General features: G+C 46.6%; 1 protein-coding gene across 1 annotated transcript in view; it reads left to right on the top strand.

The window, feature by feature from the left end:
• LOC122939273 (trafficking protein particle complex subunit 9-like) overlaps positions 1-15,873 on the top strand; it is an 80,201-nt gene that overhangs the window by 29,536 nt on the left and 34,792 nt on the right. The window contains 5 exon segments of the mRNA XM_044295344.1: positions 3,862-3,990; positions 5,639-5,665; positions 7,352-7,473; positions 8,904-9,029; positions 12,596-12,812. Of these exon segments, the coding sequence (XP_044151279.1) occupies positions 3,862-3,990; positions 5,639-5,665; positions 7,352-7,473; positions 8,904-9,029; positions 12,596-12,812 (621 nt within the window).

Raw genomic sequence — 15,873 nt, 5'->3', positions numbered from 1 at the left:
CCTCTTTCCAGGATGCTGTAGACAGACGCATAGACTCTCTTCCAGGTCCTTTTTTCGCTGGCAGCGCGTCCCTGTGACCTACCTTTCACTCAGCAGGGGTAGCCAGTGCTCTCTCGGTGTGGTTACAACACCACCACCAGGAACTTGCGGTACGAGATGCGGCTACTAACACACTGGAGTTGGTTCTCCAGATGTCTCAGGCTTCTAACATTCTTTGCGAAGCTTCTAGGGACATTGTTTCCCTCTTTGCCCGCAGGTTGGCCATCTCTGTCACTCAGCGCGAAGAGATCTGATTGAAGGTGTGGGACGCTGACGCCTCCACCAAGCGTTCCCTTGCTAATCTCCCCTTTGGGGTTTCCAGGCCTTGTGGGGATCAGCTGGACGAGTTCGTCTCTGCATGCCTTTTGCCGTTTCTCATCTGGTAGGCCGTCGCCTGCTTCCTCCGCCGGGGGTCTCAGGTCGCCCGCAAAGAGGCCTTCCTTTGCACCAGCCTTCCCGGCACTAGAGGGCCCAGTCAGCCCGCCCTGCTGCTCCTAGGCCTATCACATGTCCCGATTGCGGAATCCCACCATCGATTCCTGCGCTTCGCCATTATGGGTCGACACTGTCAGTTTGTCGCCCTTCCTTCGGGTTGGCGACCACCCCGCGGGTCCTTGCCACGGTCCTGGACCGCTCATGGCGCTTCTTCGTACCAGGGGCATTCCTTTGCTGCCCTGTCGGGACGATATCCGGATAGAGGCCCCCCTCTCTACCGCAGACCACGGACAGCGTCCGGATCACTGTTCAGACCCTGGAACGGTTCGGCTGCCTGGTAACTTTCCCAAACTCCTGCCTCTTCCCGTCCCAGAGGCTCTCCTTCCGGAGGGTGATTTTGGACACCTCGGCTGCCAAAGTATTCTACCAGCCTTCAAGTCCTCCCAGGTCCAGGGGGCAGTGTCGCATCTGCTGCGCTCCCCGTGCCTCTCCATTCGGGAATACTTGCAGGTCCTGGGTCTTATGGTAGCCTCTTTCGAGGCCTTTCCATATGCCCAGTTTCACACTCGCCTGGCGCAACAGGAGATCCTTTACCTTTCAGCGGGTTCGGGCAGTTCTTCCTTGGTGGCTGTTCCCAAAGAACCTGAGGTCGGGGAGTTCCTTTCTCGCATTCTCCTGGACGATCGCCGCCACCGATGCCAGCATCCTGGGTTGGGGGGGCGTTTTCCAGTCTCGCACGGTTCAAGGAATTTGGCCGGCGGCAGAGTCTCGCCTTCCAATCAACTTTCTGGAATTGAGGGCGATTTTTTCCGCTCTCTCTCTCCTATTGGACCTCTCTCCTTGCGGGCCTCCCAGTGCGGGTTCAAACGGGCAATGCCGCGGCCGTGGCCTATATCGACCATCAGGACGGGACCCGCAGCCGGATGGTGATGCAGGAGGTGAAGTGAATTCTGACGTGGGCGGAGACTCACGTTCCGGTGTTGTCAGCAGTTTGCATTCCAGGAATGGACAACTGGACAGCGGACTTTCTAAGCCACAACACGGTGGATCCAAGCGAGTGGTCTCTGCATCCAGAAGGGTTCGAAGAAATCTGCCACAGATGGGACCGTCCGGATGTGGACTTAATGGCGTCCGGGTTCAACAACAAGATCCCAGTGGTCCTGGCTCGCGCCCGTGATCCGGAGGCGTACGGATGGATGCGCAGGTGTCTCCGTGGCAGGACTTCAGCCTCCTCTGTTTTCCTCTCCTGCCAAAGGGTCTACGCCAGTTCGAGGCGGAAGGGACTCCGACCGTTCTCATCACCCCAGAGTGGCCTCGCCGCGCGTGGTTTTTCGGACGTGGCTCGGTTGCTGGCGGACGCCCCATGGCCTCTTCCCGACGGACAGGACTTACTGTCTCAGGGCCCGTTCTTCCGCCGGAATTTGCGGTCTCTTCGTTTACCGGCGTGACTGTTGAAACCGCCATCCTGATAAAGATGGGGTTCTCGGATTCAGTGGTTAGGACCATGATCAGTCCGGGGAAGTCTTCTTCCTCCCGGATTTACTATCGTACCTGGATGGCCTTCCTATCCTTTTTTGAGGGTTCGGGGTTCCCCCCCCTTCGGTTTTCCATCTTGATGGTACTGTCTTTTCTTCAGTCTGGGCTTGTGCAGGGACTGTCGCTTAGTTCCCTGTAAGGTCAGGTTTCGGCGCGGGCCGTCAGAGGTCCCTTGCTCTTAAGGGTCCGGTGGTGACCTTTCTTCGGGGGTGGCGCATTCGGTTCCCCGTATGTTCCCCCTTTGTCTCCTTGGGATCTCAATTTGGTTCTGCGCGCTCTGCAGTCGGCTCCCTTCGAGCCTTTGAGGAGGGTCTCTCTGACTGTTCTCATCTGGACTTCCTTGTGACCATAGCTTCTGATACAGCTACATAGCGTAGTGATTAAAGTTCTGGGCTATTATGCAGTGGCTGTGAGTTCACGTCCCATCACGAGCTTTTAGGTCAGACTGGTGTCGAAGCTGGCCGCTCTTTCCTGTCAGGAGCCTTAATGGTTTTCCTCCAGGATTAAGTTGTGCTCCGTCCAGTCCCCTTCTTTTTGCCCAGGGTGGTCTCTCCCTTCCGCCTTGATGAGGATCTTGTCCTGCCTTCCTTTTGTCCTTCTCCGGCTAACCCCAAGGAACGCACTCTGCATTCCCTGGATGTTGTACGGGTCCTGAAGGTGTGTCTCGCGGCTACTGCTTCCGTCCGCCGTTCTTGGCGCTCTGGATCTGCTTGGCTATTTCCGCGGCTTGTCACGCTTGTGGTGGAGTTCCCCCGGCTAGAATTGCCGCTCACTCCATTGGGGCGGAGGGGGCTTCCTGGGCAAGACGCAGTCGTGCCTCTGCGTCTCAGCTGTGTACGGCGGCCACCTGGTCGTCCTTGCATACCTTTGCAAATTTTTGTCAGTTGCATTCACTGGCTTCGGCTGATGCGGCTTTGGCCGCAGGGTTTTGCAGGCTGTGGTTCCTGTTTGACCGTTGGGGCGTTCCTCCTGGCGGTGCTGATATTTTTTCCCACCCCATGGACTGCTTTTGGACGTCCCATGGTCTGTGTCCCCCAATGGAAAAAAGCACGAGAAAAGGAGATTTTTGTGAAACTCACCTGTAAAATCTTTTTCTCGTCTTTTCCATTGGGGGACACAGCTCCCACCCATTATTCCTGTTGCAGGAGGGGTCTTTAGTTCAGTTTTTCTGTTTCTGGTTGGACCTTATGGCTTGGTCCGATGGTTTCCATGATTTTTTCTTGCTCCTTCTCCTACTGCTTGTGCAACGCCTGAGTTCCTCCTGGTGGAGTCTGGGGGTATAGCCCGAGGAGGAGGAGCTCTTTCATTTGCATAGTGTCCCTCCTACTAATACCTCTAAGCTATACCCATGGTCTGTGTCCCCCAATGGAAAAGACGAGAAAAAGATTTTACAGGTGAGTTTCACAAAAATCTCCTTTTACAGGTAAGCACAAAAAATCCTATTTACTCAGGAACGCTGCAACCGTTTTTCACGAGACGGGTATCATTTTAATCAGCAGGATAAACCTGACCAGACAGTATACTTCCTATAATAGTGTTGATCGTGCTCTTTGAAACGTTCCTGCAGATTCAGACACGTGTGAGATATCCCAAGTTTCCAATAACTGGAAATGTCATCTTTAAGCCAGGAAATAAAGTAATTTAATGTAAAATCATGGCTGTCTGCTTCCAGGAGCAGCGCCACCCCTGTCTGTGGGTTGTTTCTGGTATTGCAGCTGCATTGAAATAAGTCGAGCTGAGCCGCAGTACCGCACACAACCGTAGGACACGTGTAATGCCGTTTTTAGTAAGGAAGCAGCCATGTTCTTCTAGTCCTCGGGCACGTTGTAATCGGTATGTCTTCTGCTGCAGCTGCTCTGGAAGGACTCTGCTCAGCGTCTGTGATACATCATTACCCGGCAGGAACAGGCGGGAAGACGGGGGCCCGCCGGACGCAGAATGTGGCCCCCTCTGCTGATGCTGGGAAGAGGCACAGACCAGGTATGATGGGGTGGAGCGGGGATTTTGTGTGGGGAGCAGCATTATTTCTACACATTAATACGCATTAGTCCTATTGGGGGCTGGAGCCGCCATTTTCGGCAGGGCTAGTCGACAGTCTAATGTGTGTGGGGAGCTCCCAGGGCTCCTGATATCGTCTCCGGCGAATTGAAAATTCCCCGATCCTTTTGTTTTCCCAGGAGAGAAGGAGCACCAGAGGTATCTGCCACTTCCTCCTGTCCTCCTACAATTGTACATAGATAGTCCTGCTCTCAGCTGAAGGTTTGTTACAATTGTATCCAGTCTAGACAATGCTCTGTGAGGTAAAGGCTCCATTCACACATCCGCAAGTGTTGTCTGCACGTTCCGCAATTGTGTGGAACGGGTGCGGACCCATTCATTCTCTATGGGGACTGAATGGATGCGGAGAGCACACTATGTGCTCTCAGCATCCACATTTCCGGAGCGCGGCCCCGATCTTCCTGTCCGCAGCTCCGGTAAAAAATAGCACTATGGACGTGTGAATGGACCGAAATACAGCAGCAGCCGGTGCATAGTTCTCTCTGCTAATTTGTTACATTGTATCAGTCTGTTTAGCTCACAGAGCATTGTTTAGACTGGATACAATTGTAACAAAGCCTCAGCTGAGAGCAGGACAGGCTATGGACAGGCTTACTGCCTCCGAATTTAAAAAAGGAGTCTTCTCTTAGACTGAAAATTGTGCTAAATTGTAACGCAAACCCTTTAGGCTATCAGGATTGCGTACGGATTTTCCGCTCGGAAAAAACCACACCATAGGTCATGTACATTGTATTCTATGAGCGCAGATTTTTTTCAGCGCAGATTTTGACCTACGGTGCGTATTTTAGGGTAAATGCACACGTTCAGGATTTATGTGCGGACAAACCCCACTGAAATCTGCAGGTGGGCGCAGGGAAATCTGTGCGGTCAATCCACTTCAATTTCTGCGGATTTTACTGTCCCCATTGACGTGAATTGAGAAAATCCAGAGGTCAAAATCTGCATGGAAAAAAATCTGCATCATTTGCATGAGAATTTCAAATTCTAATAGAATACAATGTACATGACCTACGGTGCGGATCCTGATCGTGTGCATTTAGTCTTAAAATCTGCAGCGTGTCCATTTTTTTAATTTTTTTTGCTGACCGGATTTTCTCCATTCACTTCAATGGGGAGAGTAAAATCCTCAGGCAGAAAATCCACATCAAATCTGCATGTAAATCCGCACCATCTGATGCAGATTGACCGCATGGATATCCCTGCGCACACCTGCAGATTGCGGATTGTCCTGAACGTGTGCATTTACCCTTGGCTAGGTCATCAGTGTGTGATCACTGGGGGTCTGACTGCTGGGACCCCCATAGCTCACAAGAAGCTCCAGTGAGTTGCATGGGACTGCTGAGTACCGTGCTGGGATATATTGGTCAGTCCCATAGAAGTGAAGTCATGCATGCACGCCACTGCTCCATGTATGCAGGAAATTTGTGGATCTCTGGAGGCCCCAGCCGTCCTACTTTGATCACCAGTGTTGGATCAAGGGACGGGCCTGCAGATCTGCATTCTGGGAGCCATGATCGGATCATTTGTGACGTCTCTGACACTAAATCTTTCTTTCTCTTCATGTTCCTAGGTGCTCAGGAGGTTCTTATAGACCCAGGTAAGTGCACAAATCCCGTGCTCACTGTCGCCCCCTGCTGAGTAACCTGCGTATGCCCAGAAGAGCGGGGGAAGGGAGGTGACAAGCTCATTCCAGGTCCTGACTACAGGATTTCTGAATATCTTTACATCATACATTTAGTTGGCTAAAATGGCAACAGTCAGTACGGCGCCGAGGAATATGTTGGCGCCATAAAAGCAGCATAAATCGTAGAAATAAAGTAATAAAATAAGTATTAGCATTGTGCTGGAATCGGGGGCGCTCTTTGTATTTTGCTCCAATAATACAGTGTCTAAAGAGCTGGTCACTATAGGGGTATCTAATAGAGGTTGCCAAAAATGGACAGCCCCTTTAAGGATTATTACAGAGACATACATTTGCCCCAGAATGTGTTCCCACACCACCTGTTAAATGCAGTGAATTCATTGGCCAGTATGACATTAGCCTCTTTTATCGGGCAGGCTGAATCCTGTGTGTCATGCCCCGCCCCCTCTTCCTCTTGGCTGTGTAGCTTTTTCGGCCTGGCCTGGCATAGCAGAGAGAAGTTTTTGGCTAGGCTCATGCCGTGACACCCAGTACATTTCTTGTCACAGATAATTGGCATGGGAGCAGCTAGGTAATTTGGGTTGAGGAGGAGACCCATAAAGGGAATCCGGATAGGACGCAGGGCCCCCCAAGTGCGGGAGGTGCTGTGTAACAAGTGCTCTTGCATACCCACTGCTGGGGCCCTCTGCACCCGAGGAGAACCGACAGGTAAATTCCCATTAGGGCTCATGCACACGACCATATGTATTTTGCGGTCCGCAAACAATACGGATGGTGTCCGTGTGCATTCAGTATTTTGCGGAACGGAACAGCCGGCCCCTAATAGAACAGTCCTATCCTTGGCGGTAATGCGGACAATAATAGGACATGTTCGTATTTCTGTTCCGCAAAAAAATAGAACATATGGAAACGGAATTCACACGGAGTAACTTCAGTTTTTTTTTCGCGGACCCATTGAAATGAATGGTTCCGCATACGGTCCGCAAAAAAACCCGGAATGGAGCCCTCAACATCAGTAGGCAGATGCAGCAGCTCTCAGCCATAGTCTATAGAAGAGGGTCCCAATCGAGGGTCCTCCCTCTAATACGTCTGGATACCCCGGTGTGACTTATGGAAAGGGACTGTCTGACGTACGCAACCACTTAAAGGGGTTGTTTCAGGATAGGCTTTAAATATCAGATTGTTTGAAAGGCATTGTTCATGATTTTACTCTTGATGGCCTATTCTCAGGATGGGAAATCAATTTCAGACTGGCGGTCGTCTGACACCCCACAACCGGTCCGATCAGCTATTTCAGGGACGCTCCTGCTCCAGAACTACACAGGTGCATCCATTGTGTAGCTGGTTACTGCAGTATTCTCAATGGGAGCAACGCTGCAGTAACCAGCTCCAACCACTACACAATGGACGGAGCTGTTGTAGTTTTGGCGCTGGAACTACTCTGAAATAGCCGATTGGCGGGGTTTGGGGTGTCGACCCCACCCCCGCCCACACACACTCCAATCTGAAATTGGTGGCCTACCCTAGGTCCTCAATAGTAAAATCCTGGATAATGCTTTTAAAACCGAGAACTATAGAACTGCACATAGTCTGAGATGACACAGGACTGCAGTTGTCCTTTAATGATGTCCATATTTCCAGGCGCTCTTTCCGCCAACGGGATAAACATGGACGCCAGCACAGAGATTGGACGTGCGAAGAACTGCCTGAGCCCTGACGATATCATCGAGAAGTACAAGGAGGCCATTTCTTACTATGAAAAGGTGCGTTCTATTTCTATTCTTTCAATGTAAAGATTGAAAGCTCCTATTCAGTGACTGCAAGCAGAGATCTTGAAAATTGGGGAATTCATGCACAAAATTGTATCTGAAAACTGCTAAACTTGATTGCCCGACTTTAATGTCTCCATAGAAGGCCATCATTATTGGTACATGTGAGTGCGAGATCTTAACCCCTTAAGAACACAGCTGTACATCCATAGGCGAAGTTTTGTATTTAAATATGGCGCCCACTGCACTCGCAGTCTGCATTCAGCGATCACGCCAGTCTCATACATTTAATTCTTCAGATGCCATTGACAAAAGTGACCACGGCATCTGAGCAATGAAAATGTGGGAGCCACTAGCTCCTGCCCCGATAAGGCTTCCCCTGACTGAGATCGGGGAAGCTTTTACATTGCGGTGATAGGCTGGAGCCTGTTTGAGCCTCCTATACCTATTTATTATTTTTTATTATTAAAGCGCCATTCATTCCATGGCGCTGTACACATGATAAGCGGTGCACATACATAACAATAACAACAATAAGCATGAACAAGACGAGTTACAAACTGGTACAGAAGGAGAGAATATACCTATCACTGGTATATTCCAATACAGGCCTGCAGGTGGCAGCACTGCATTGGAATATACTGATTGCTACCGGTATATACTGTAATGGATAAAAATGTATTACAGAATGCAAAGGGCAATCTAATGATTGCTTGTTGTAGTCACCTAAACAAAAATAAAAGTTGGTTTTTTAAAATATATAAAAAAATCTAAAAGTACAAATCACCCCCTTTTCCCCAAAATATAAATAATAAAAAAAAACATCATAGGCATCGCCACGTCTGAAACTGCCTGAACAATTAAAATATAAAAAATATTTATCCCATACAACAAAAGGAAAAAAATTAAAGAATGGCAAATTCAATTTTTTGTCACTTCACCTCCACAAAAAAAATTGAATAAAAGGAACAGATCGCCCCGCAAAAAATTAGCCCTCACATAACACCATAAATATAAAAAATGTTATGGGGGTCAGAAAATGGCGATAAAAAGAAAAATGATATAAATGTGGTATCCTTGTAATCGTACTGACTCAGAGAATGAAGAGCACAGGTCAGTTTTACCTATTAGGGAACTTTTTAAAAACAAAACCTGTAAAACTGTGGCAGAATTGCGTTTTTGGAATTTTTTCCAGCTTCCTACTACATCGTCCGCACTATTAAATGGTGCCAATACAACTCGTCCCGCAAAAACCAAGCCCTTATACGGCTATGTGAATAGAAAAATAAAAAAACTATGGCTCTGGGAGGGCAGGGAATGAAAATCGAAAATGTGAAAACAGAAAGTCACCCTGTCCGGATTTGGGGGTGGAGTGTCTGTGATTTAGGCTGGCGCCTCTTTATCATCACGTGTGTCTTCTTCAGTCCAAGCCGGCCGGAGTGATCGAGCTGGAAGCCTGTGTGAAGGCCGTCCGGGTCCTGGCCATACAGAAGAAGAGCATGGAGGCCTCAGAGTTTCTGCAGAATGTGGTCTACATCAATCTGCGCCAGGTGAGCTGATGTTTCGAGAATTCCTCCAAGGCTGCGTCCGCGCTTTACAGGAGATTTGCAGCACTTTAAATTGAAGCAGATTTAAAGGCTAGGTTGACTTTATGATAATTTTTAATGGCTCTATAATAAAAATGATTTGAAAGTGAATTGGCACAGTCTAGATGAGAGATCTTGTACCGTTTTGTGTATACAGCGCCTGTGCAGAGCTATGCGTCTTCAAGGCTACTGACTACCAACAGATCCTGTGTAGTCTGATCTGGCAGTCGTGTGCTCCTCTCCCTCACCTCCTCCCTCTTCTACTGTCTGAAGGTTATCAAGAAGAGGAGGTAGTGACCGCGTGGTCAGACTACACAGACTTTGTTTGTGGTCTGTAACCATGGAGACACACGGATCCGCATAGGAGCTGTCTGCACAAACTAATAAGATCAAGACTATTTGTAAAGTTGCCTTTTAAAGAGGACCGGTCACATATCCTGACATGCCTGTTTTAATAGTTTAACGCTTTCCCTGTGTAATAACAATTCCAGAGCATCTATTCTTATGACTCTATGTTGTGCTATTCCTTTATTATTCCTGCTAGAAGTTTTTAATGAATTGGTAGCAGTCTGCAGTAAGGGTACAGAGGGGCGGTAACCAGTTGGGGGAGGGGGGGGGTGTGTGTGTCCCTGCACCATCTCACTCTAGCCAATCAGTTCTCCCATTGTCAGACTGTGCAGGTACACCCCCCAACTGGTTACCTCCCCTTTGTACCCTTACTGCAGACTGCTAGCAATTCATTCATAACTTCTAGCAGGAATAATGAAGGAATTACACAACATGGAGCCGTAAGAATAGATGCTCCAGAATTATTACATGGGGAATGTTTGAAGCTATTAAAATAGATGTGTCAGGAGCGGTGACGGGTCCTCTTTAAAATAAAAAAAATGGTTGCAAAGGATTCATAAAAAAGAAAAATCTGTGAGGTTGTGTTTAGGTCTGAACAGGGTTTTAAACCTCAAGATGTAAATAAGGACATTATTGTTCACTGATGGCCAGCAGAGATCTTATAGATGGAGAAAAATTGAAACACAATGTGTACTAAACTGTTATAAATGTATTATTTTCTTGCATTTTCCCTGCTGCAGCCGGACAATCCCTTGTAGTGCAGTGGCCACTTCTTTCCAGCTGCTGTGATCACATTTGGCCACTAGATGGCGATAGAGCTTTATAATTGTATATCATTACACAGTGACTCTTGTATATTTATATAGCTCTAGTTTAGTGAGTTATAGTTTACTTAAAATTAAAATTGTTTTTAATTAAAATTTTGCAAAAGTTACCTAAATCAGGAGACATAATAGTGTATGGTAAGAATATTCCTATAGAAAACAAGGGCAAACTTATGTACACTCAATGTAGGCAGCTATTCCTCCCCACCCCCTATACAACATGCATGTATTTTTAATATGGAGAGGATGATAACCCAGACTCCTCGAAAACAAGGTATCGGGCAGGTCAAAATCTAATATACCAAATCCTTCTTTTCCAAGGCAGATGTTGGTGGACACTCTGGACGCTATGAACACCTTCATTTTTTTTTTTTTTACAGGTCTTTATTAAATTTTTTTAGCCCCTTTCTCTGTACAGCCTTAAGATTCTCAAGTACCAGGCTCTGTGCTTATACTGTTTCCCGTCAGGCAGCTCAGCTAATGGCTCCTTATTAGTGTTGAGCAAACTTGTGTTTTAAGTTCGGGTTATCGAAGTATCCCGTTATGGATTCTAAATTCCGTTATGGTCCGTGGTAGCGGAATCCATAACGGGATACTTAGATAACCCGAACTTTAGACGTCGAACTTAAAATACAAGTTCGCTCAACACTACCCCTTATCTCTGATCCCCTGACAGCTCATAAACACTCATTATAGCTCAATTCTTAAGTTACTGGTAAGAATATGGCATAGATACCGTAAGTGTTTACGAGCTGTCAGGAGATCAGAGATAAGGGGTATACATAGCCAGGAAAGTGAAAGTAAGATGCTCACAGCTAGGCAAAGTTAACCCTTTATATGCAGGAGTTGGATGTGCGATAAAGTTCTGTTTTTCTCCCCTTGATATATGCAAAGTTAACCCTTTGACAAAAGCTGCTGAAAATTTTGAATAAAGACCAATTGAAAAAAAATGTTTTTTAGCTGAAAATGAGTGGCCTTTCAGTCTCCCCGTCTCTGCAGACTGTTCTGTCTCCTCCGACAGTAGACCTGCTCGATCTGCTGCATCCCAAATTCTTTGCATGTCAATTTTTGCGCAGTTTTGCCTCACGATGACATATTTTAAAGGGTCACTAAGTTTTGGTAAAAAAAAAATTGTGTAGAGACATGCAAAAAGTGTTGATCGGTGGGGACTGAGTGCTGAGATCCCTACCGATTGCTAGAACGAGAAGAGAAGGGCGTTCATATCGCACTCTGTCTCCTATCTGCAGAGGACGGAACCGAGACGGGGCCATAGGCTTCAAATGAGACCGCCTCCTGCAGCGGAGAGAGAGAGAGAGATGCGTGATATGCTAGCTCTTCTCTCTCCTCGTTCTAGGGATCGTGGGGGTCTCAGCACAGACACCCACCCATCACAACGTTTAGTACCGTATGTCTCTATGATATCTCATATTAAAAGTCTTACGAAAAGTCAGTGACCCTTTAAGCCACAACCCTTTTCTAGAACATGAAAAATGTGTCTAAAACACACAATAAATCCGCCACACTAGTTCTTTGCCACAAATTGAGCCGGAATTCTGGCGCATTTAGTCTAGTAAATCTCCCCCCTTGTGGTTGGTATGAAAAAGTCAATTGTGCACAAGATACACTAGGGGGAGCTCTGCCCATAGCAAACTCTCCAACAACCCACATTTTGGTGGGGCAACCTCATGACTGGGAGCGCAGAAATAGAAGAGTTTTATACAAATACCACCCACATTTTGGGAGTAGTCCAGGCGATACAGGGGTGGGGCTTATCGGCTGTGGACACCCTAAGGGCATTATTCTCATTTTGGGCTAAAAATCATATATATTTTTTTTCAGTTGGTCTTCAGTTTTCAGCAGTTTTTGTGATACATGGGATTAAATCAGTCTATTTGCAGACTGTTGCTCCTGAGTGCAATCATCTCACGGCTCTTGTGAAGCTTTATCACTGATCTACTGGCCTCATTAACACCCATTTAAGCCATATTCTTATCAGTTTAGTTATAATAAGTGTTTATTTGATCAGGAGCCCAGAAATAAGGCTTCACATGAGCTGTCAGCTGACGGAGCACAGGAAGGATAGTCTTTAAACAGACTGATTACTAGTCTTATGTATCACAAAAACTGCAGATTTTTTTTTCAAATAAAGACCAATTTAAAAAAATTCTTTTTAGCCCAAAATGAAAAAAATGCAATCACAAAACTTTGCTGTGAAGGTGTCCATTGCCTTTAAATCTGCTAATGTTGGCAATGATCATTCCCTAAGGGTTTTCAGACTACCTCAGACTCTCATTGACAGAGCAGCCAAGCTGGAGACACTGTCCATAGCTTTGCCTACAACTTTTCTTCTTGTTGTAGCTTTCAGAGGAGGAGAAGATCCAGCGATACAGCATCCTCTCTGAGCTTTATGAACTCATTGGCTTCCACCGAAAATCTGCTTTCTTCAAACGGGTGGCTGCCATGCAGTGCGTAGCCCCCACAATCCCAGAGCCCGGGTGGAAGGCATGCTACAAGCTCCTCCTGGAGACATTGCCCGGCTACAGCTTATCTCTGGACCCTAAAGACTTCACCAAAGGTAAAACCCTCATCTCTGATGTCCTCCTGTTCATTCAGAACATAGCGCCACTTTTGGAAGAGCACACTATGGGTTAATTCTGTATGTAACCTGTTCTTTAGGCTACATGCACGAGAACGTATTTTGTTTCCACGTACATTGCGTTTATTTGCGGTTAGCATGCGGACCCATTCATTTCTATGGAGCTGTTAAAAAATGCGGATAGTCAACCGTTTGTTTTTTCCACGTCCGTTCTCCGTGGTTCCATTCCGCAAAAAAAATAGAGCATGTCCTATTCAATGGATTCCTAAGGATAGGCCTATACAATGGATCCGCAAAAAAAAAAAACGAATGCAATACGGACGTCATCTGTTGTTTTTTTTTTTTTTTGCGGATCGCAAAACACATACAGTCGTGTGCATGTAGCCTTATATTGTACCTTACTCTAGTCACATCCAGAGCTGCATCCAGAATTCTGGTGGCTAAAACTACTGTTTTACCTCCTGTAAAGCAGCACAATAAGTACATTGAGTGAGTAGAGAGAGGAAAACTGGAAAGCCAGAATTATGACTGCAGCTTTGGATGTGAGTGGAGTTTAGCCTACGCTCTATGCAATATAAGTGGATTGGTTTATGCAGACCTCTCTGTGGGTCGTTTATCGTATCGCATTGAAACGAATCTATAGACATGTGTGGCGCTGTTTTTGAAAGATAGCAGCCATGATTTTTAAATGCTGGTAGCACCAGGAGCTGGTAGAGCGGGACTTATATTCATTTATGACAGACAACCCCCTTTAAAAAGAAGACCCCTATATAACTGAATGAAGAGGTGGCTGCACGTGTGTGTGGTGTGCATCATTCAGTCTGCGGCCACCTAGTCTGGGGATTTGGGGGTCCGGCATCCTGTGAATTTGCCATAAATAGCTGAAGGGATATCCATATTGCAAATGATAGGACGTACATTTCTATCAGTGCTTCTGACTGGTGCCAGGGCAAATGAGACAGGTTCCCAGTAACACCTTGGGCCTCCTGTGTACATGAAATCTCTGGCGGCCTAATAACCTGAGTGCAGAGCAGAGTAAACGTAAGATTGAGGTTAATAAAGAGTTAAAAATTATATTTAAATAAGATTAATATAGAAAAAAATGCAAAAAATATATACAACTAGACATTAAGCCCGTTACAATAACAGGCGCTAGAACAGTAGTGCATAAACATTAGTAGGAACAGTCTATATTAAATGGCAAGAGAACTTGACCGCACTGACATGTGGCTGTGTCTGAGACTGCTGGCACTGACTGGTGGCTGAGGCTGATACTGGTGGCACTGACTGGTGGCCGAGACTGGTGGCTGTTTTTTGTGATGTAAGGTTGCGATTGTGTTAGGTAGGGTCTAATTTTTTGCAGAATGAGATGACGGTTTGATTGGTACCATTATGGGGCACATATGACTTTTTGATTGCTTGGTATTACACTTTTTATATATTTTTTTTTATGGTGTTCACCAGATGGGTTGGATCACATGCTGTTTTTATAGAGCAGGTCGTTACAGACATGACGATACCTAATATGTGCATTTTTTTAAACTTTATTTTATTCAAAGCATGTTTTCCGAAAGCCATATTTTTTTTATTTTTGTGGATGATTGGCTTATGTAGGGGCTAATTTTTTGTGGGATGAGGTCACGGTTTGACTGGTGCTATTTTTGGATACATATGACTTTTGATCACTTTTTATACCATTTTTTGGGAAGTGCGGTGGGCAAAATTGCAATTCTATCATAGTTTTTTTTAATTTTAATTTTTTTATGGTGTTCACTATGCGGTAAAAGTAACATGATCCTTTTATAGATCAGGTCCTTACAGACGCGGCGATACCAAACATGTTTAGTGTTTTTTATTTTTTACATTTTTAACCAATTATGTGTGGATATAGGAAGTTTTTTTGTTTGACCCAGACCCACTTGGTTCTTGAAGATCCAGTGGGTCTGATGACTTACAATACACTGCAGTACGCTATATAGTGTACTGCAGTGTATTGAACTCACACTAAGCCTGATCAGGCTCCTGCCTTTAGCATCAGGCTTAGCTATACCACAGCAAGCCGGACGCCTGTGAAGGCATCCGGTTGCCATGGAAACCACCTGGACACAGCAGCCCAATGGGGGAGGGAGCTCCCTCAGTTTACCCTTCAAGCATCGGCCTCTGCAGCCCGATGGTTATCCCCTCCATACAGCGGTCCCTAAGGACCACGGCATGGAAGGGGTTAAACGGCCGCCATCTGTGCCAGCACCGTTGTCGGCCGTTTCAAGCAGAGTGTTAGAGTGTTAACTCTGCCCGCTGCCGCTCTGTCATCCTCTAAAGGGGGAGGTGGGGGGGGGGGGGGTTCTGCTGCGCAGTCAGGCTGCATAGAGACTTGTGTGTAGCGCTGTGTCCTGATTGGACGCCGCGTCGCGCACGCCCAGTGCAAAATTGGTGGCGCACACACGGACACAGCGCACTCACACAGGGATTTTATTATATTCGATATATTTAGGGTACTTTCACACTTGCGTTTTTCTTTTCCGGCATAGAGTTCCGTCACAGGGGCTCTATACCGGAAAATAACTGATCAGGCATATCCCCATGCATTCTGAATGGAGAGTAATCCGTTCAGTTTGCATCAGGATGTCTTCAGTTCAGTCGTTTTGACTGATCAGGCAAAAGAGAAAACCGTAGCATGCTACGGTTTTATCTCCGGCGAAAAAAACTGAAGACTTGCCTGAATGCCGGATCCGGCATTTTTTTCCATAGGAATGTATTAGTGCCGGATCCGGCATTCAAAATACCGGAATGCCGGATCCGTCCTTCCGGTCTGCGCATGCGCAGACCTTTAAAAATGAAAAAAAAAAAAAAAAACGGATCCGGTATTGCAATGCATTTTTCTGACTGATCAGGCATTTTTCTGACTGATCAGGATCCTGATCAGTCTGAAAAATGCCTGATCAGTCAGAAAAAATGACATCCGTTTGCATACAGTTTGCCTGATCAGGCAGTCAGTTCAGGCAACGGAACTGCCTGCCGGAATCAAGCAACGCAAGTGTGA

The sequence above is a fragment of the Bufo gargarizans genome, chromosome 5, assembly GCF_014858855.1.
Source record: "Bufo gargarizans isolate SCDJY-AF-19 chromosome 5, ASM1485885v1, whole genome shotgun sequence".
Classification (NCBI taxonomy): Eukaryota; Metazoa; Chordata; class Amphibia; order Anura; family Bufonidae; genus Bufo; species Bufo gargarizans.
The sequence above is the reverse complement of the archived record's forward strand: the minus strand, read 5'-3'. Positions and strand labels throughout refer to the sequence as shown.